Source organism: Emydura macquarii, unplaced genomic scaffold (assembly GCF_026122565.2).
Source record: "Emydura macquarii macquarii isolate MOO-44397 ecotype Brisbane River unplaced genomic scaffold, CSIRO-AGI_Emac_v2 contig_509, whole genome shotgun sequence".
Lineage (NCBI taxonomy): Eukaryota > Metazoa > Chordata > Testudines > Chelidae > Emydura > Emydura macquarii.
Genome location: NW_027130646.1, coordinates 709549 through 729718, shown reverse-complemented (window position 1 = coordinate 729718; position 20170 = coordinate 709549). Strand labels below are relative to the sequence as shown.

At 52.6% G+C, this 20170-nt stretch overlaps 1 protein-coding gene across 3 annotated transcripts in view; it reads right to left on the bottom strand.

The window, feature by feature from the left end:
* Positions 1 to 20170, bottom strand: part of ARAP1 (ArfGAP with RhoGAP domain, ankyrin repeat and PH domain 1) — a 141763-nt gene that overhangs the window by 96764 nt on the left and 24829 nt on the right. The window contains exons 1-2 of one of the 3 annotated variants that reach the window (XM_067539084.1): positions 17461 to 17520; positions 8734 to 9551 (exon numbers count right to left, since the gene is read on the bottom strand). In XM_067539084.1, coding sequence (XP_067395185.1) covers positions 8734 to 9458 — 725 coding nt within the window. In that variant the 5' untranslated portion in view covers positions 9459 to 9551; positions 17461 to 17520. Of the gene's footprint in view, positions 1 to 8733; positions 9552 to 10160; positions 10231 to 17460; positions 17521 to 20170 lie in introns of those variants that run through there. The other 2 variants (XM_067539085.1, XM_067539083.1) reach the window with 2 other exon arrangements.

The following is a 20170-nucleotide window of genomic DNA, read 5'->3' as shown; positions in this document are numbered from 1 at the left end:
CCAGAATACCTTTTCCATCGCAGCTACAGGGGGAGCTGATGTAGGCAGAAGATAATCCCCGATTCGGGATGTTTCCAGGACACTAGGATGGAGGTCCTCTAAGGTGACCAGCTAGCAAGTGTGAAAAATCGGGGCAGGGGTGGAGAGGAATAGGCGCCTATATAAGAAAAAGCCCCAAAGATCGGGACCATCCCTGTAAAATCGGGACATCTGGTCACCCTAATGTCCTCGCTGCTGTAAAAATCTTCACAGGATCTTTAGTAACCACATGTGGGCCAGCCCTTTGGGTTCCTCATCTGCAAGAGATAGAACATCCAGCCACACGATGCTGTTCCAGGGTATCATACGCTAGTGACCTCAGGGGAACGGCACCATCCACTGGGGGGGCCTGACTCCCCACGCCGTTGCTCCCTGTAGTGTCATTCACACTTCTGCACACACAAAAAAGGCGTCAAGCACGGCCCAGCTTGCACAACAATGCACGAAGCAAGGCAGAAGAGAATCAAGCCCTCTGTCTCTCCGTGTGTTTGGGGCACTGGGCTGGGACGACTGTTCTGAGCATGTGAATCACATTCAGATTGCTGGCTGCAGTAGGAAATGGGGGTAACTGGAGCAAGAACCCCCAGATCACCGGAATGCACCCAGTCCCCGCAGGAAGATCACGGCCCAGAGGTTTCCGGACCCTCCCTTATTTGGAGCAGTATCCAGGCGCTTGGTCACTGCTGTATTACACCAGTTTGGGAACCACGTGACTCTACTGTAGTTGCTGGAGCGAGAAATGAGTCCCTCGATGGCTAAGCTCTGGCCGGTTCTGTCTCAGTCCCTGTGTCACACATATACCCGCTATTTGCAAATGAAACGACGGGGCAAAAACATCCCTCAAACCAGACAGTCCCAGCTTACCCGCCTCCCGGGAGTGATGACGATTCATTCATGTTTGCAAAGCACCTTAGAGAAAAAGGCCCTACAGAACCGCAAAAGATATCCTGGGGCCTGATCCTGGCAAATGCTGAGCGCCCTCAATTGTCACAGACCCCAGCACCTTGCAGGATACGGCTCTTCGTTATTTTGCTGCCATTGCTGCTGGGCTTATTCTGTTGACAGAAGAACCTGCGCTCTCCAGAGAAAACCCCCAGAACAGGACCTGAATTTAGATCTCCCCAGTTGAGTCTGCAGCACTTACTGGGGAAATTCCCATAGAGAAACGGCTTCTCCTGTACTCTGAAGCCTGACAACTATGGGCCCTTTTCCCTTATTCAGTGTTAATAAAGATACATCAACAGGCACTTTTTCTTCCAGCGATCGCAAAGCTCTTTACAACGGTAGCAAAGTCTCTGTAAAGTTTTCCAGAAGGGAAACTGAGGCACAAAGAGGCGAAGCATCTTGTCCCACATCACACACACAGAATCTGTGGCAGCTCCAGGCCCTCCACCCATTTCTCCAGTGCCCACTGCTGGGTGCTAACACCTAGACCGTGCTGCCTTCCTTAGGAGTCTGCATGGGAGTGATCAGTAGCTCAAAGCTCTGCACTTCTTCCCTTCCTGGACCGTGCTCAGCAGGTCTCTGAAATCAATATTTCACTGCTCTTCGGTCTGCCCTGTCTAGAATTCTCTAGGCATTCCAGGGTGCAATTTCCACTCTGATTCGATCCCCCATTTCCTCCCTGCGGAAGCTGAAGGAAGGGAAATTTAAAGCCCAGCTCAGAAAATGCTGGCCCTGGTATTTTATAGTCAGATTCTGTGAGCTGAAGCCTGGGGAGGGGTCCATGTAAAGACGTCTGAGGTTGGGGTGAAACTCCCGGAGCTGCAGGTGTGTCATATCTTGATTCCCAAGAACCACACAGGTTTCAGCTTTGGCCGGGACCACTCAGCCCTTGATCCATCCAGGAGTCACTGGCAGATGAGACTTTCCAGATGAGACCTTAATACACACTATTCTAATTGGCTCTGCTCTGCAAACGTCAGTCTGGGGTCTCCTCTGCCCAGTCCTTGCCAGCGATGCCCCTTGCTAAAGATCTGCCATCGTACTGGAGGGAGGCACTGATTCCCCCTGTTGGCTTGGACGACGTTGCAACAAGCTGCTTCGGGGAATTGTTTTGCAGGCTGGAACATTCCTGCAACCTCCACGAGTCACCTGACGCATAACGAACCCTGCCCTACATCACGCCCTGAGCCCCGTGCTATGCCAGCCATGTGCCCGGTCTCTTTTCAGGAAAACAGGATGCATTTTCCCTGCAACAAGCATTTTGATAAGTTTGTTGGTCCGGGTGGGATCCTTCCCTCTTTAGTTATGAGCCTGAGAAAGCGTTTTTGTGGGCAATGAAGAGAATCCTACTGGATCACAGCGTTTATGGCTGCTAAGGGAGACATTTTTGGGACCCTGATCCTCCCCAGTAAAATACTGGTAGGACACTGGTGAACCTTGGCTAAAATTTCTCTCCCCTAGCCACAGCGCTGTGAGCCCGTCAGGCTGCCACCCTCCTCCCCAGAGCTGGCTGCATTTCAGAAGTGTGTAGGCCCATAGTTTGTGAAGTGCTGAGGATGGAGTGGTTCAGGATGCGAGGGTCGGTGTAACCCGGACGATGAGTATTATGGAGCTTTACGCCATTCTTTGAATGTCCAAGCAACGCCACAGACGCCAGCGCCCCCCATGTCCATTTCTAAACGCAAAATGCGCTACATTGAGAGGAAAACGGGTGCGTCAATTGCAAAGTGCCTGGTCCAGCTCCCTGAGGCAGTGAGGGCCTTCCACTGAACTAGTGTGAGACGGGTCATGAAGCCCCCCAAAAGCAGCTGTTTCTGGGCATCGGGCACCATGGACACACAAGAGCTCTATATCTCGGCCCTGTCGCCTGTCCCTGCCCACCGAAACCCTCCTCCGGATTCGGCCGGGAGCTTCCCAGAGCAGGGACCATCTCCTCGCCCGTTTGCACAGAGTCCTGCACAATGGAGCCCGGGTCGGACTGGGGCCTCTGGTCAGAAACGTGATATAACTGGACTCATAACAGCCACCATGCTGATCTCCACCCTCCAGCGTCCCCAGCCTGGGCTTTGTCTGCTGCTCATCACGCTGACAGATACCATCACACCATCCTCCCGTCCGTCTGTCTGTAGCCACCTGCTGTCTCTTGCCGCACATGCAAGTTTTGAGCTTTCCAAGGCTCTCTTTTTGAAATGGGTTTGTGCAGCGCCTGGCACCGCCGGGGCCTGGGCTGTAGCTGAGACGCCGAGGTGCTACCGCTACACAAACCATCCGTGCCATTAAGAATGGTCACTGGATGGAGTTCGTGCTCTCGGGCTAGATCTGCATTACCTCGTTACAATAATTATAACACTGGAAAATCTAGAGGAACTAACAATATAGATACGTTAAGAAAATCCTGCCCCGGCGTTGCCTCCTGCTGCCTCTAGTTCTGCTCAGAAGGGCCAAATTCCTCTATCACTTGCGTATACCCATCTCCCATTGCCTTCAGAGGGGAGCTGGGTGTGAGTAACTGACGACACACTTTGGCCCGAAGCGTCTTCCTGCCTTCCTTGTGTTGGCCAAAATCTTGTTCTTGAAATATATGTAAGAACAGAGCCACAAACACCCCCCACCCTCCTACCAAAAGGCACATCAGTCTGAATCAAAAGCTAAAACCTCAAACTGACTCTTACTGTTCTACCCTTTTCAATGTTAATTCAAGTCTGTCTGCACTTTGTTAATTTTAAGTAAATGTCTGTACTATGTCCACTGGCCAGTTTAATCTGTTAATTTTACCCGCTTCCAATATATTTGTAAAAATCCTATTCTAAGTACAAAAGCCACACTGTGCAATGTAATGTATCTATCTAATTGTGAAAGACACTGTCAAAAATGAAATAAGGTTTGCTCTAAAAATAATATGTAAGTTCTTCAGCTAGGAGTTGGCCCTGCGTGATTGAAGTGTGAATGGCTGAGCAGTTGAGTTGGGTGTAGACAGGAAGAGTGATTGAACAATTGGTCTGAGTAAGGGATATCGAAACAGACATGAAGAAAACACCAGCCTCACCTAAAACGCTTGAGGGAAGAAGAAAGAAGCGAAGATGATCAAATGGCCGAAGAGGAGCCCACCCTGATAACTTTGGAGCCAGCCCATTTCAAAGGACAAAATCTGATCAGGCTTGCAAGAATGTGGGTGATTAAGGATCACACCAAGAATGCAGTTGCAGCATGACAATGCAAAACCCATAAACTTACATGGGGTCCTTTCCCTATAAAATGGGACAAGAAGATGAAGGCTGGAGGTTCGGGTCTACAACATCACATCAGCCAGGAGTACCGATGCGCATCGGCAGAACCTTGCTCCTCATCCTCATGCTCTAGTCACCTGGCCAGTGATTATCATGAGCACCAAGAGGCTGGTAACTATGACATCTGGAAGATCCCTATGTATGTTTGTCTGTCTCCCTGTCTGTGTATGCCTGTCAGTCTGTGAGAGTGTGAATGAAAGCATCAATTGAAACGTGTCTCTGTAATTGTAGTATTGATGTAATGTTAATACTGTTTTCCTAGTGTTTACATTATTATTAATGCTATTTCACTAAGTAGAGCACAATATTAATGTTATTACAGTGTTGATACTTTTCTTTTCTTTAATACTAGTTACCAAGTTTCTGTGTTCACAATAAATGCGGCTTGTTGCCTTATCCCCTAATAAGATCCTGTGACATTTGTTATTTGGGTAACACTTGTCTGTCTGCCATGTGCCACGCGCCGCCACGCAGCATAGGGAAAAAGCAAAACAAAAACCCCAGCAGAGTCTTGACCCCAAAGAGGGAAAAGATCCAGGGACTTCTCTATTGATATTGATTTTATGTGGCAGATGCTCAGATATCACAGTGACAGACAGGCAGGCAGGCATGGAGACAGCTAGACCGACAGGCAGGCAGGTGTGTGTGAAAGGTAGCTAGACAGACCCGGCCAATACGCACTAAAGAATTATTTAACGTATTTTGAGTCAATCTTTGCTCACCAGCACCATTCCCACGGTCACGGCAGGGCTAGACTGAATGCTCAGACAGGCTCTCAAACCTTTAACCTCTCTTTCTCAACCCCCAGGGGTTCCCCCCACAAATCTCTGCTCTGTGGGGGTTTTAGTTCTCTACATTTTTTAATTTCCTACTAATACATGAACTCTTCAAAAACAATTTCTCTCTTTAAAAAAACAGCGAGAGTCCTATGGCACCTTAAAGACTAACAAATTTATTTCAGCAGAAGCTTTCGTGGGCAGAAACCCACTTCCTCGGGTGCACCCAAAGTGTTGCATCCAGCGAAGTGGGTTTCTGCCCACGAAAGGTTATGCCCAAATAAATTTGTTAGGTCCCACAGGGCTCTGGCTGTTTTGCTAAAACCAGACCAACACGGCTACCCTTCTGACTCTCTCTTTAAAAACGGCCAGCGTTAACAGTTAAAAGTCATATTTGAAACACTTGGCTGCTTCCCAGATTCCAAGGCCAGGTGGCATCCTTGTGACCCTTGACTCAGACGCGTTGCATGGCCCAGGCCAGAGACCCTCGCTCAGTAAATACACACCGTGCCATTTCACATTAAATGGGGGGGGATCTTACAAATCCCGTGTGAACCACTTCATGCATTTCTATTAATGGAATCGTGGCCGCCAGGGAGCCACTTGCAGTTGTTTGTGGTTAGTTTCCCAGAGGCTCTGGGGTGTGTGCTGACAGGGAGGAAACGCGGTCTATGGCAGTGTTTCTCCAGGTTTTCGGGTTGAATGTTCATGACTCCCTTATCTTTACTATAAAAGAAAGAGTAAAACATGGATCATTGCTAACAATGCTAAGCCTATAGATCTGATTTTTGTTTGTGTGTGTGTGTGTGTTTTTAACACAGAAATAGTTGCCCTTGCAGGGTAAAAGCGTACATGGAGTGATTTTCTTTGCTTTAGACTGTAATAAAATTTTCAAGGGCTCATGACCCCAGTAGCTTTTTGCGATGCTTTTCAAGAGGCACGTGTTGCAAAACACTTGTCTGACGGATACAGTGGAACTGGACTCAGGAGACAGGGGTTCAAATCCAGCCAGACTCCCCGTTTGATCTCGGGCGGGTCACTTCGTCCACGCTGTGTCTCAGTGCCCCAGAGGGGTAGTACGTTACCGGAGTATTGTCAGGGTGAAATCGAGCAATGACTGTGCAGCGCTCGGATGCTATGGTGATGTGGACCACCCAGCGACTTATCTAGATACGGAATGCCTCTCGGAGGCTGATTTATAGGGGAAGTTGAGTGTCACCTTTCAAGCAGATTAGTGGGTACAGACAGCTCTGCTAGCTGGTGGGAATGTAATCTGCTTGATTTAGCAGGTTGATCCCCTTTGTAGCTGCTCTCCCACTCTCTACGAGATGAAAACAATCCGCTGGAAATGTCTACAGAACATTCCTTAATTTGTCCCGTGTGCCATTCTCCCCCCTGGATCTGAGGCGTCAGTTGCACGAATTCAGCACTAGAGGGAAGCATGACACCAAAGACAACAGAAAAGAGCTTTGTGCTTGTATCATGTCAGGCACATAGTGCTGAGCAAGGAGAGAGCATCACGCCATCCGAGGCCAGCAGCAAGGGCCGTCACATCTTCTCTCCCCCCCGCGTCCCTTCCTGAAAACCCCAGGAGACCTCCCTTCAAGGAACAAAGCCGGGAAAGGTTACTGTAATGAGAGGCTGGCCAGCACGGCTTTGTGTTCAGAGGCCTGCACAATCATTATCTAATATAGCCTCCACTAGGGAGGGAAGGATCTTATCCCCCCTTGCAGAGAGGGGGAAACCGAGGCACACGGGTGGCATGACTTGCTCAAAGCTAGAGGGAGCCAGCGTAGCTTCAGGCGTTCTGGTCATAGGAGCTGTACATGTTCCTAGAAAGATTACACCTCAGGAGTTCCTCCTCCCTCGTCCTATTACAGATCTCTAGGCCGAGTCTCTATCCACCAAACCACTAACAGTGACCATGCTTTGAGCTTTATATAGTCCTCAGGTCTGTGTGCGCAGAGACCACAGCCTGTCACACTGACCAGCTTTGTCTCATTGTTTCCTTGTGCTCCCCTGTCCCTTGTCCTACACTTAGACTGGAGGCTCCCTGGGGCAGAGACCATGTTTGTACAGCGCCTAGCACAACAACGGGATCCTGGTCCATGACCAGGGCTCCTAGTACGATGATGATAGAAATGAATAATAATAATGATAACCAAAGCCCTTTGCACTCCCTTGGAGTGGTGGGGAAGGATATTTATCCCCGTTTTAGAGGTGAGGAATTTGACACACAAATTATTGCCCAAACTTTCAAGACAGGCCTCTAATTTGGGGTGCCCAAGTTCAGTCCCCCCCACGGGATTTGCTCTGCAGCAGAGCTGGGCACTGTCTTCAGCTGGCTTGGGCATGCACGGCATCTCTGAACAGCGGGCGCGGCAGGCGGGGGGCGTCTTAAGCTGGGCACAAAAAAAATCTGTGGCTGCTTCTGGAAAACGTGGCCCTAAGCAACTTGCCCAAGTACCCAGAGCTGAGTCAGGGGCAGACCTGGGCACAGAACCCAGAGAAGTCCTGGTCTCCTGCTCTAACCACTAGACCTATAAAGTGTATAAGGCTGATAGAGAGAGGAAAACGCACCCTGTTAGTGGGAAACAAAATCAGCAAGGCACAGTGCCACCCATCCCCCAGAGAAACCAGGGCCGGTTCTAGGGCGGGCGAGCAGGGCACTGCCCCTGGCCGCCGGCTCCCAGGGCGCGCTGTTGCACTGCCATGCCACTGGACTTTTTAATTTTAATTTTTGCTCCCCTTTGATTGCCTGGCTGATTTCCCTCCCCCCCCCCCCCCCTTCTGATTGGCCGGCTGTGGTTGGTCTATTTTTGCCCGGCTGCCAGTGGGAACACCGAACACGTCGGCAAACTGGGTAGGGAGAAATCAATGCCCAATGACATTCCCCTAAAGCAGTTCTGCCGGCCGCCTCTTGCCGGTGCCAGCTCTGTGATTGGGCAAACGCTAGCAGGACTGCAGTAGCTCCCACCCACACATGGGGCTACAGACGGGGAGAGTCTGGTGGCCTCCGTGGGCTCGCCAGTGGCAACAGCTAGGCAGAAGCGTCCCGCCGCAGTGATGGAGAGAAAGCCCCCATCACAGCCCTGTCCCAGGACACCCCTCCTTTCTGTCTACACCGAGCGATGGAGCCCCGTCTGCCCTCCACTATCTGTGCCAGGACGCCCAGAATCCTCTCCAGCCTCCCCGTAGTATTCTTCCCACAAGGGGGAAACGGTTTGTGGGTCTCGGAGGTGAACGACCCCAACATCAGCACCGGGGTCCCCTTTCCGGGGGACACGCAAAGATCTGGATCAGGGGCACTCAGCCTCATCGCTATGGAAACGGGTCCAGAAAACGCAGACACCCCTAGGAGGCCCGGGCGCTTCCTCCGACCCTTCCTCGACTTCATGCCCACCCCCCGGCCACCCAGACCTGGGACGCGCAGCTCTTCCAACAGACTGGCGAGACAGTGCCCTGAGCTCCGCCCGGGGTCATGGCCGGGTCCAGCAGCCCCTGGGCTTCCCTAGAGATCCCTCGCCCCAGCACGGACCCAGCATCGCCCTGCTGAGCTCGGGAGACCTGAGAAGAGCTCTTGGTAACGTGGTCCTTACAGAAGCCACCTATCCTGCCCCCCACCACCTGCATCCGGCTCCACCACCACCGGCCTTCCGATTCCCCCAGCGCAGCGTGAGACTTACCTGGGGGTCGTCCGCTGGGACACAGCCCTGGGGGGCAGCAAGGGCGGACGGCTCGGCAGGGCAGGCCCCTTGAGGGACAAGGGCTTGGTCTCCAGCTGGTGGCGTTTCGCCGGCAGAGGGGGCAAAGGCGGCTTCCCCTTCCCGTCAGCAAACCCTGGCTTGTCTCTGGCGGGCAGGGCAGCGGGCAGCAGAGGGATGACGTCGGCGGGGGAAGGCGGCTCAACGCGGCTGGAGACGGGGGGGGACGGTTCGGCAGAGACCGGGGGCGACGCTGAGGAGAACTTGACTGGAGGGCGACACCCCACTCGGGGGGGGATAGGCGGGGGCACCGGGCTGAGGCCGGCGGGGTTCCCCGGCTCCGTCGGAAGAGGGGACTTCCTGCAGGCCGGGGTGGCCGAGACACCTTTGATCTCCGACTCTGCCCGGGGGCTCCCGGCATCCGCGCTGACTCGGAAAATGTTGCGTTTCATGGGGACCGGCCGCCTTGCGGCCAACTCGGGCCCCTGGGTGGCGGGCAAAGCCTCCGCGAAGGCCTTCTGCAGGCCAAAGAGGATGCGCTTCCGATGGCCCGGTAGCAAGACCCCGATCCGGGTCAGCGCCTCGTCCGTCAGGTTCCGGCAGTCCGACACCTTCCAGAGTTCGTTCCTCTCAAAGCTCTCCAGGTACTGGTCCAGGTGAAGGGCTCTGAGCCATTCGGCCACCGGCAGGGACGCGCCTTCCTCCATGGCGCTGCGGGAGAAGCCCAGCCAAAGAGACCTCAGCTCTCCACCTCAGTCCATTCCTCCGCCGCTCGGTCAGATTCAAAACGGCGTCTGCACCTGGTGGGAAACAATCACAGAGCGCCTCAGAATGTGTCTCACATTAGCTGGTCACAACCCCTGCAGAAGGGGACTAAGCCGCCAACCCTCCTCCCGCGTATCATCTGATGGTAAACAGGTATTCAAGCGTCAAACAGGGAGAGCACAATCCCTCCCTAGAGGCCCAGCCCTGCCACCCTTTCTCAGGCTGTTCCACGTAGCATCCTACTGAAATCCCAGGAGATCATCATCCCATTGTACAGAGGGGAAAACTGAGCCCCCAAGACGCTAAGACCGATGTTTTCCTGATATCATCTAGGATCAACGTGGGCTGATTTTCAGAGGGGCTGTTCTAGTCCATCCAGGTTCTTAAACCACCCGCATCACCACAGAATCCAAGCATCGTAAGCCCCTGTGAATGCCCCAGACGTCACCAGGAGCAGTGGACTGTCAGCGCCTCTGAGGAAATCAGGCCGCTCATGCAGGTCCCTAAGCGCAACTCTAGGAGCCTAACTTCAGACAGCCACGTTTAAAACAAATCTAGTGGCTTGCCACAAAGCCGGCCAGATCTGACGCTGACGAACTCACCCAGAAGACTCAAGCTACTATGAAAGTCACTTACAAACCCACAGAGCAAATGGAGAAATGAGGAAGCTACCATCTTGGACTTAGCATCTGCAGAACTCACTCCGGAGAGCCAACTGTGTTCGACTGAAATAGCCTCTCCAAAGGGAAGTGGTGAAAGCCTCATCGTGCGCGTCCTTTAAAACTCCGTGAGACGTACGGATATTAAGAAGCTGGGCTGATGACACAGCGGGAGGCAGACTGGAAGGAACCCTCCTACGCTGGCTGGGACAGATGACTCCGTCTGGCTCTTCCAGATCTAACACCCAAGAGTCCCACCAGGAGCACGCACGAAAGAGACACGCATCAACCACCCTACGTACATAGGGGCAAGGGCACATCTCAGTCAGCAGAGGCAGAGCCGTGGCTGGATGGAAACCAACAGCGCAGGGATTGTTGCCATGTTCTGCTGCATGGAAAGCCAAGCAAGGGTCATCACGCGGCCCAGCGCTTCTCAGACTGAGATACGCTCCTTTAACTCAGGTGTCTTGCCCGTGACTCCAAAGACCCCAGAGCTGTTACAGGGTCAGAAGCAACGCCCCCCAACGTGCCGTCTACTGAGCGATAGCCCGTCCGCTGAAAGATTTCCACCCTTCCAAGAGTTGTGAGGGGACTGGAGCAAGGTGGTGCCCGGTTGGAGCAGGCGTGGGAGGCGCAGGGGGAGTGGGAAAGGGGCCAGAGGCGACACATGGGGCGGTCACGTGCCCCCCCACACACACACACACCAACAAGAGTTACGGGTCGTCTCTGCGTGAGAGGCAGCAGCAGAGAAAGCACAAAGGGGCTTATTTGAAATTTTAACACGGGGGCAGCAGAGGCTGCACGCGTGGACAGCTTGGTAAGGAAGGAGAGGTGATAGGTAGGGTGTTGCCAACTGTCTCTGTAAATTTACAGACAGTCAGTAAAAAAAAAGGTACAATTTTAACATTGTCCGTAAACCCATAAATAAATGAAAATGTCTGTGAAATTGGGTAGAAGTCAAACATACTGTGTTTTGACATCGATTGCTGTCGTTCAGAGTCACTTCATGCATCATAAAACTACACTGACCATGACCTTATCAATTTCCTGTTTTCTATTTCTACACACGCCCAAAGACCCCGAATGATGAATTAACGGCAGCTAAAACAATTGCGTAAGTCTGAACTCCTCTGTACGGAACATCACGAGTGAGTACCCGCTTTTGTGACATTATATCACCCCCAGCTAGAGACTCTAGGACGCCTTACGAGATGGAAGAGGGCAAAGTACTCAGCAGGGTTGCATCTAATCAAACCGAAAAGAGCAGAATTCACGCCCTCCAGCGGGAGCAGAGTTAGCCCATTGCTGAGCATGTCTGTGTCTCTATCTTCCTCGGGAAAACAGAGCCAGCTGCAGGGGGGAGGGAAAAAGTCTATGAGCAGCCCCGGAGCTGTGAGAACTGGGAAAGACTTGGACAAACAGGTGAGACACCAAAGAGAAAGGGCTTTCTCCCAAAGGGACGAATTCACTATGAACTGAGTCTAGCGTTGCCACTGGCTACCCCACAGTCAGAGACCTCCGCAAAACACTGTTGGTGTCAATGAATCAGACACAGCCAGGAGCCTAAGAGCGGCACAAGTCCTTTTGCACACACGGGCATTAGGAAAATGGTAAGATCTGGAAGTTTTGGGGTGTCTGGGAGAAACACTATAACGGAGATACTCTAACAGCTCCAGAGTTAAAATTATATAGAGTAGCGTTCAAATCCCTTAATTAAATCGGATAATTCACGGAAATCAATCTCAAAGGGGGGCTGTTTCAAGCAGGACAGGCTCCCCAGCTATCTCCAGAGATACTTTCCACTCTCCCTGGAGCCTTCGTTGCAGAATTCTGACAGATTTTTTAAAGTCTCTCCTTGTGGGAATTTCTGGTTTCGTTTGGGTGCCACTAATATCCCAGTCTTAACAGGCGCCAACTTGAAATGTCACAGTGGGCAACAGGGAAGGAAAAGTCCCAGCACAGGGTCATTTCTAGGTCTGGGTGGAGAATTCAAAATACAAACAGTTGTTAGTTGGTTTGTTCGTCATAATAGCTTTATTTTTCCAAGGCCAAAGGAGGACTGGATCTCCCCAGAGGGGTTTCGTTTAGGGCTGGCTGGAAATGTTTCGGCAAAATCGGTTTTTGATGAAAAATTGGGTTTTCAACTAAATGATTGGGGGAAGGGGGGGGATGTCTGTTCTCCATGGAAAAGCCCAGTTTTTCATTAAAAAAAGAATTCCTAAAACCGAAATATTCTGGCAAAAACCTGAGATAGATACTTCGATCTTGAACTGTGACTGCAGGGCCTCATGGAGGTTGGCCGGGATGTAAATGTTGGCTTAGCTGGACTGTCCAAGGGACTCCTGGTGGGCCCATTGTTAGGAAATGTAGCTGAGCGACCTGGTATTTGGGTGCGGGATGTAATACGGAGGCTGGAGAAGGGCAAATCCCCGGTCCCTGTTTATTCTAGGAATTCGCCCACTTACACCACTGACTCTCAACTGTTCCTAGGCCACGTCTACACTGTGGCGGCACAGTTACGGCACTGCAGCTACGCCGCTGTGGCACCACAGTGGAGATGCAGAAGGTTTTTTTTTTTCCATCTCTCCGTGTAATCCACCTCCGCGGGCGGCGGTAGCTAAGTCAGTGGAAGAATTCTTCTGTTGACCTCGCCACATCTGCACCAGGGGTGAGGTCGGCACCGCTACCGTGTGAGTTTTCCACACCCCTGAGTGCCGTCGCTGTGATGCCCTGACTTTTCAGGGTAGAACAGGCTTTATTGTTAGGCCCGGAAAACTTTGCTGGCCTAAGGGGAATCCACCCTTCTTCACGCAGGGGGACTAAAAGAAGCAGTAACCATTTACCATGTCATTAATGCAGCTAGAGGAGAAAGGTCTGGAAGATAAAAGTGGGAAAGCAATGAAGTTCCCTACGGACAAACCATCACAGACCTGGCGTCCTCTGCTGGAAGAGCAGGTATTGAGCGGAAGAACAACAACATAATGCTGATCTGATCGACAGGCACGTGTTTCTCCATTCTGGAGATCACAGCACCGGTGTCGGGGAAAGAGAGTCATCCCCATCGGCGGGCGGCAAAGGAATGGACGGCTGAGCGAGGGCGAGCGTGGCCCTGAGAAGGCCACGAACGACGCAGCGTGTGGATATGCACATGTCTAGAGACAAACGGATCCAGCAGTGGAGTGTGAACCCAGGAGCCTGCACACCAAAGCCCCTCACAACCAAGCTAACAGAGTGGCTTTGTCCGCTGCGAGACATGGCATGCCCTTGTCCTCCACGTGGCCAGCTGTTAGAGACGGGGACGGGGGGGGCGCTCCCCACACTAGCCCTTCAAGAACTGCAGTACGCCCACGGTGGGCCCAACCAGCTACTTCGGCTGCAAACAGGGGAGCTCTCGGCTGGAGGCAGCTAATTAGAGAGAGGCTCACCTGAGAGAGACAAGCCAGGCTTCTGCAAAAGACAGGGATTGGGAAGCAGAGGGGGCAGCAGCCACCTCCTGGGCGTGTTTGATGAGCTGCAGAGATTCCTTGTCTAAAGTTACTCCCTGGGAGGAGGGAGGGAAGAGACTGGCAAAGCCAGAGGAGTGGGGAGGGCCAGGAGGTATGGAAGGAACTCAGGGAAAGGCAGCAAGGTGCAGGGAATGTCGTGTGGAGAGTCCCTGAGCTGGAACCCAGAGTAGAGGGTGGGCCCGAGTTCCCCTGCCAGCTACCGTGGGCATGGCCCAGTGAAGCCGAAGACTGCCTGAGTCTGCTGGAGACCAGGAACCTTGACGTACTCCCATTCCACTTCCCCGCCAGCCCCGCGGGAAGGGGCAACCACCACTGTGACCTGGCCGGAGGGCTGAGTCAGGAAGAGGACAGCTGTGGCTCGTGAGAACGAGACGGGGGCTGCAAAGGAGAAACTGGCAAGGTGTAAACACAGAAGGGGGGGGCCCAGCCTCCAGAGCTAAGCCCCAAAGAGAGCCCAGGAGGAGACGCCAGACTAGCCATGAGTGGCACGCCCAGTGACCGAGACATTGGTGAGCCAACGGATTTCGAGTCGCATTACACGGATGAGCAATTGATGAATTACCGTCCTGCCGGACCCAGATCTATACAACACCACCAGCCAGCTTCTAGAGAGGCCAGCCAGCAACCCACGAAAGAGTCACGAGGATTTCTGCCGCCCAGAAAAACAAGACAGTGAAGTTACTCAATGGCTGCGGCTTTCACAATCTTGCAGCCCAACGCAAGAGCTTGCGTTCCTTTTGCACTGGGGGCTGCTGCCAGACGTAGCAAGCAGCAGGAGGGTGTTCTACAAGCGAGCAGCAGAGGGAGCGAGCAGGGCTCGGCAGACAGCAAAGGATAAACTTCAGGTGTTGTTTGTGGGGGAAGATGTTCCTCTCTCTGCTGAAATCCTGGGGCCATTGAAGCAAACAGCAAAATTCCCTACTCACTTTGAGGGGCCATGATTTCATTCTCTCTAGTCTTACAAGTCCCAATCCAAGGGACTTCCACCATCAGAGCTTGACGATCAGCTACTTTTTAAATATTACCGGGAAGATTCACAGATGCATCGAGTTTAACGCCAGAAGGGACCATTAGATCATCTAGTCTGACCTGCCTAGTACAGGCCGGAGAATTTCACCTTGTTACCTCTGTACTGAGTATGATGGCTTGTGTTTGGTTAACGCGTATCTTCCACAAAGGCAACCGGTCTTAATCCGAAGATACCGAGAGTTGGAGAATCGACCTCGTCCCTTGGTATTTTGTGCCAGTGGTTAATCACACTCACTGGAAAAGATCTGGGCCCTGAAACGTTGGTGGGAATGAGCCACCTGGATCACTAGTTTATACCGCGCTCGCGTTGGCATCAACCGAAAGCGGTTATCCCTCCCACGTCTGCGGGAGTTGTTTGCTGATCTCCGTCCACCTGGCACAGCGGAAGTCAGCATCGCTCCTAGACACACTTGATGGCTAAAAGGTATGTGCGCCCTGGAGAACATGCACGCCTCTCACTCCTACATGTGGGTGCTGCAGGTGAGAACACAGAAGCCTCTTTCCCTGCCTGGCATCATGACGTTTTTACACCAGTGCCGTGGTGGAGCGGACAGATCACTGCCACATTCCCCTTCGGGATCTTTATCCATAAAGGACCAGATCATCCGCTGCTGTAGATCAGCCCCAGTGAGATATGGGGAGCTACGCCAATTTACACCAGCTAAGAATCTGGCCCGAGGCCTGGAAGTATTCCTTAGCTTATGGAAGCTGCAATATTAATACAAGACCACATTTTTCATCACACGGGCCTCTGCTCTTTTTTCGCGTCATTTCATTTTCTGTGTCCGTGGGGTGTGTCTGTTTATCCAGCTACCTGGGGCACTGAGTGAATGGTGGCTGTGAGTATTTGTCCGTGCTTTTGCGCGGCGCCAGTGGTGCCAGCTCCTACAGTTATATCTCAAGTCTCACGCTCTCGAGTGGTTTTCTGATTGCCCCAGCTCCTGGAGTCACAGGAGAAGCTCAGATTTCTCTTTTTCTTTTTAAAAGGGAGTTCCCAGTCCTTCGGGTTGTAGAGTAAAGCCTGGAAATGTGACCCCTGAGAGCTAAGCCAAATTGCATGATTTTCAGGGCCCGACTCCTGATTTTTTTTTCCAACATAAAATTTAATGGTAGCCCCAAAAATACCTTAAACAGTCACGACTGACAACACCCACTTTCTGGGGGTGCTGCTTAGCCCCCCTCGGAGGCCATGGGCAACTGAATAGCAACCCCTCCTGGTGTCCCATTCCACCTGCCTCCTTCCTCCTTGGCTTCCACCTTCTTATTCAGTCCCTTTCAGCACAGCCAGTCCCCACTGAGCTGTCCCCTGCTCCAAATCCAGACAGCGCTGCTGTGTTCTTTTAGGGGTCTCGCGTTCCACTCAGGCCCTTCCTCCAAGCCCCTTGTCTCAGTTCCGGGTCATTTATTCTCTCCCTATGGCTGATGTAAGCACCCGTGGCAAATGGACCAAGGAAAAGGGGGATTTGGTATTTGCAAGATAAAGAGCGAGTGAGCTAGTGCTCAGCCCGCAGAAGTGGGAGTCAGGACTCCTGGGTTCTCTTCCTGGCCCTGACGTAACAGAGGCCTCTCTGTGCCTCAGTTTCTCCACCTGTAAAATAGGGATAGTCAAAGAGACCTGCCTCACAGGACCGCTGTGACGATTAGTGTTTCTAAAATGCTCTAATGTCTTCCAACTACAGGGTCTGTATAAATGTACAGTATCAATACTGATCAAAATAAATAACAAAGCACCAGACAGCTGCGATACAATATATCCCGGCCCCAGGACAGGCAGAACTGACAGAGAAAGTGTTTCGATAGTGCCTCCTTTTAACCAGAGCGGATAGTATGGCAATATACTAGCTCCACGAGCAGAGACAATTCAAAGTTTCCACATGCTGACAAGACAGACGCCTCCGGTCCAACATGAGCTCATATTTGGATGCTAACTTGTATACAATGATTTAATATATGCCAGTTGTTACCGTACGGTGGTGTCTGAGATAACTCCAGTCATCCCTCGCTACTTAGAGTGTGTGTTTAGAGAGCAGATGGATAAAGGGGCATGAAAAACGTACACAGAAATGACAATACCGCAGACTGCCATTAAATGCACCTACTCACCCTTCTTCACAATGCAAGAGCAAAGGTACACCCAGTGAAATCAAAAGGTAAAATTGAAACTAATCAAAGGAAATATGATTTTCAACACCATGTACACTTGGCCTGTGGAACTCATTGCAACAAGATATTCGCAGGCCAAGAAGTTAGCAGGATTCAAAACAAGGATTAGCCTTTTATATGAATGACGACCAGAGTTTCATTAGCAGGATTCAAAACAAGGATTAGACATTTATATGAATGACCACCAGAGTTTCATTTGCTTATAACATTTTATAAGGGTTATAAAAATTTATGCTCTGGGAGATAAGCCAGCTGCTACCAGACAGGTGATAGCAGGGAACTGGCCACAGATAACTGGACCAGGTGGATCACTGGTGTAATCCCATGTGACTATGCCAATGCGCCTAGGAATGACTTTTTTCTCTCGGATACCAAAGATTTACCCTGTTGCAAAATCATTACAGATCCATGGCAGTTTTTAACTCTTGGGTCTGCTCATGTTTTGCTTATAAGAACCGGCCTTTGAGAAAAAGCCATAGATCTGCCCCATTTTTAAAAATTCCCTCCTAGTCATTCAAGCCATGATACGCTCTCTCCCTACATACTGCTGCTTCCCCGGCCCTTGAGATAGCAGACCCACTACTCACCAGATCAGAGGGCTCGTCTACTTTCGCGGTAGCTCTGTTGCCACTTCTTGGGTCCTTTTCTCTGCAGGAAGTCGCAGACGTCCCTACCCCTCCTGCAGCCAGCCCGCCCTCCACAAGCTGTTCCCCCCCCAGGCCGTCTGGATGGAGCAAGACCACAGCAGTGAGATCAGATCTCAGTGGTGGTCAGGGTGGAATGACAAAGCCAACTGTGATCACGGGCAGGAAATGTTTCTCTTTCCTCCTTTTGTGCCCTAACCTCCCTATGCAAAGCAGAAGCCTCTCGAGTCGAGCTGTGTCGGCCAGACAACATCTTTGCGGACCAGCAGCCCTGCAACCTGGAGGGTTTCATCATAAACTATCCAGCCCAGGGCAGCCTTTCCTGGCTCCTTTCGCCAGCAGATCCCAGGAGTTCTCAGAACGAGGCCTCCCCTGGTTTCGGGTCCTGTACGTAAGACTTCGTGTCTCCCTCCCACGCCCAAACGCAGTCTGCTCCCAACTACTGATCCCCTCCTCCAAAAGACACCTGACCCCGGCTTTCAGGTGACCTGGGCATTACACACATCCCTGCTCTGTGCCTCAGTTTCCCCATCTGTACAACGGGGAGAACGACACCATCCTGCCGTGCCAAGTGCGATCTCTGGATGAAAAGGGCTAGGTATTGTTATTATCCGGCTGCAAACCCTGGAGCTAAGAGCACCTCTGTCTCCACAACCCTCACCCCACCCTGGCAGACGCCTCTCCTCCCCCACACCGCTGCCTTTCCCGACCCCGGAGCAAAGCCCCTGGTGGACAGATCTCCCTCTGCGAGTTCCTGGCCTTACGGTGGGTGGGAAACCAGCAGAGAGGAGCTAGCTTACCCCGGCGACGCATGCGGGGAGAATCGCGGCAGGCCTAAATCCCAGACTGACGGCCCTCACCTAGCACCTCTCCCAGGGGACCCCCTTGCCGGCAGTTCCCAGGGGACACGGCCGCGTGCCTGAGAGCTAAAGGGCAAAGCTAAAGAACAAACGGCAGCCGGCGGTTCCAGCGGGGGCATTGCCACAAACCTGACACGGGCGTGCAGCTCCGTCTGCCCCAGCCAAGTCCAGAGCCCGGTGCCCCACACCTTTGGAAGCGTTCCTCCACCAACCAAGGAGAGGACACCCCTCCTCCCACCCTCCTCCGCGGGTTTCCCGCCCCCTTCCTGACACCGAAGCTCAGCTCAGATCCTCCCTGCGGTTCACAGCGAAGCGAAAGTTCTCGGGGGGTTCTGCAGCCTGGACTCCCACACGCTTGTCTGCGTGGACGTGTCTCCCCATTGCAGAACCTGGGATCTGCAGACAGCCCCGCACGCAGCCCCAGCACATGGGGCGGGGGGGGGGGGGGGGGGGCAGTACTCACCCACAGAGCCCTGCCGCTATGGTGATCCACTCATTTGGAGGCAGAATCTCTGGTCCTGTGAACCTCAGCCCTGGATGAAACAACGCATGGGAGAGCCTCACCCATTCCCGTCCCCTATAGGGGTCTTTCCAGGGTTGGGACATTCTCGCTCACAGGATAAGAGTAGATAGCAGTGCTGAGCCATCGCAATTCCAGGCCCTAGTCATCAGCGCGTAACCCAGAAGGCCCTTGCTTCCTTTGCCTGGATCGGTCACAGCCAACGAGCCCATCCCAACAGCCCGGATCCAAGGACAGCGCCACTCCATCCCACGTCCGGCAAGCAAAAGGCATTAAAATCGCCACTTACTGCCGCGGGGGGCCGGTGGGGAAGCAGATTCCAGAGAGCAAAAAACCAATACAAGGATCGACTCAGGGTCCTGATTCACCGCGGCAAAACCCTCCGGCCAGCCTGTGACGATTCAGGAACCTGTCTGCGTCATTCACAACCTCACACAGCATTCACAGACTCTGGGCACAGACGCCAGGCTGCAAACCTTTGGCTTTTCTTCTCTGCGGCCTGCCTGCCTCCACGCTGGGTTGAGAGTCCGAGAAGTGGCGGCTGAAGTTACATGCGCTTTGTAATCGCTCTAGCCAATTGACCAGTTTCTACCCAGGGGAACTGGGTAGCCAGGGGAGAAGTCACCAAAGCAGCAAAGTCACCTGGCAGGAATTTGTGCTCGCGTAAGACGGACGCCCAGGGTGTCACCTGACATGGGTCCGAAAGGTTTTAAAAAGGACAAAACTGTTGGTAGGGACATTTTTCTCCACTACCCTGCCTTCCTGCACACGGATGGCCCCTGAGGACTCCCCCGGGTAGGGTGAGACAGAAAGGGACGTGTGTGCAGCACCGATTGCTGTGTCTGATCTGGGTTAGACTCTGGGGGAAGCCTCTCTCTGCATGCTGACTGCTTCACAACTGCCACGTGCCTCCGAGAGGGTTAAACGCCCGCCAGAAGCTTCACACCTTAGGGGTGGAGTTCTGGGAAAGGGGTGTGTTTAAATACAGGGGGAGCCGGAGAGGTCAGCTCTCAACAGGGATGCCCGATCGAAGGTCTGCAGAGTGCGCCTGGGGACCCCAGAGCTGGGCCAGTGGCTGCACTCTGTTCAAGCCAGGGGCTTAAAACACCCAGTGAAATGGGCTTGGATTCACTTCACAGCAGGCCTAGTGGGGATTTGCTGGGATCGGCGACCCAGCCTCATGTCCACAGGCAGTAACAACACACTCTACTGGCTATTATTATTTTAAGATTGAATTAGCACCCAACAGGTCCTAGGCATGTCCCCGAAGGAG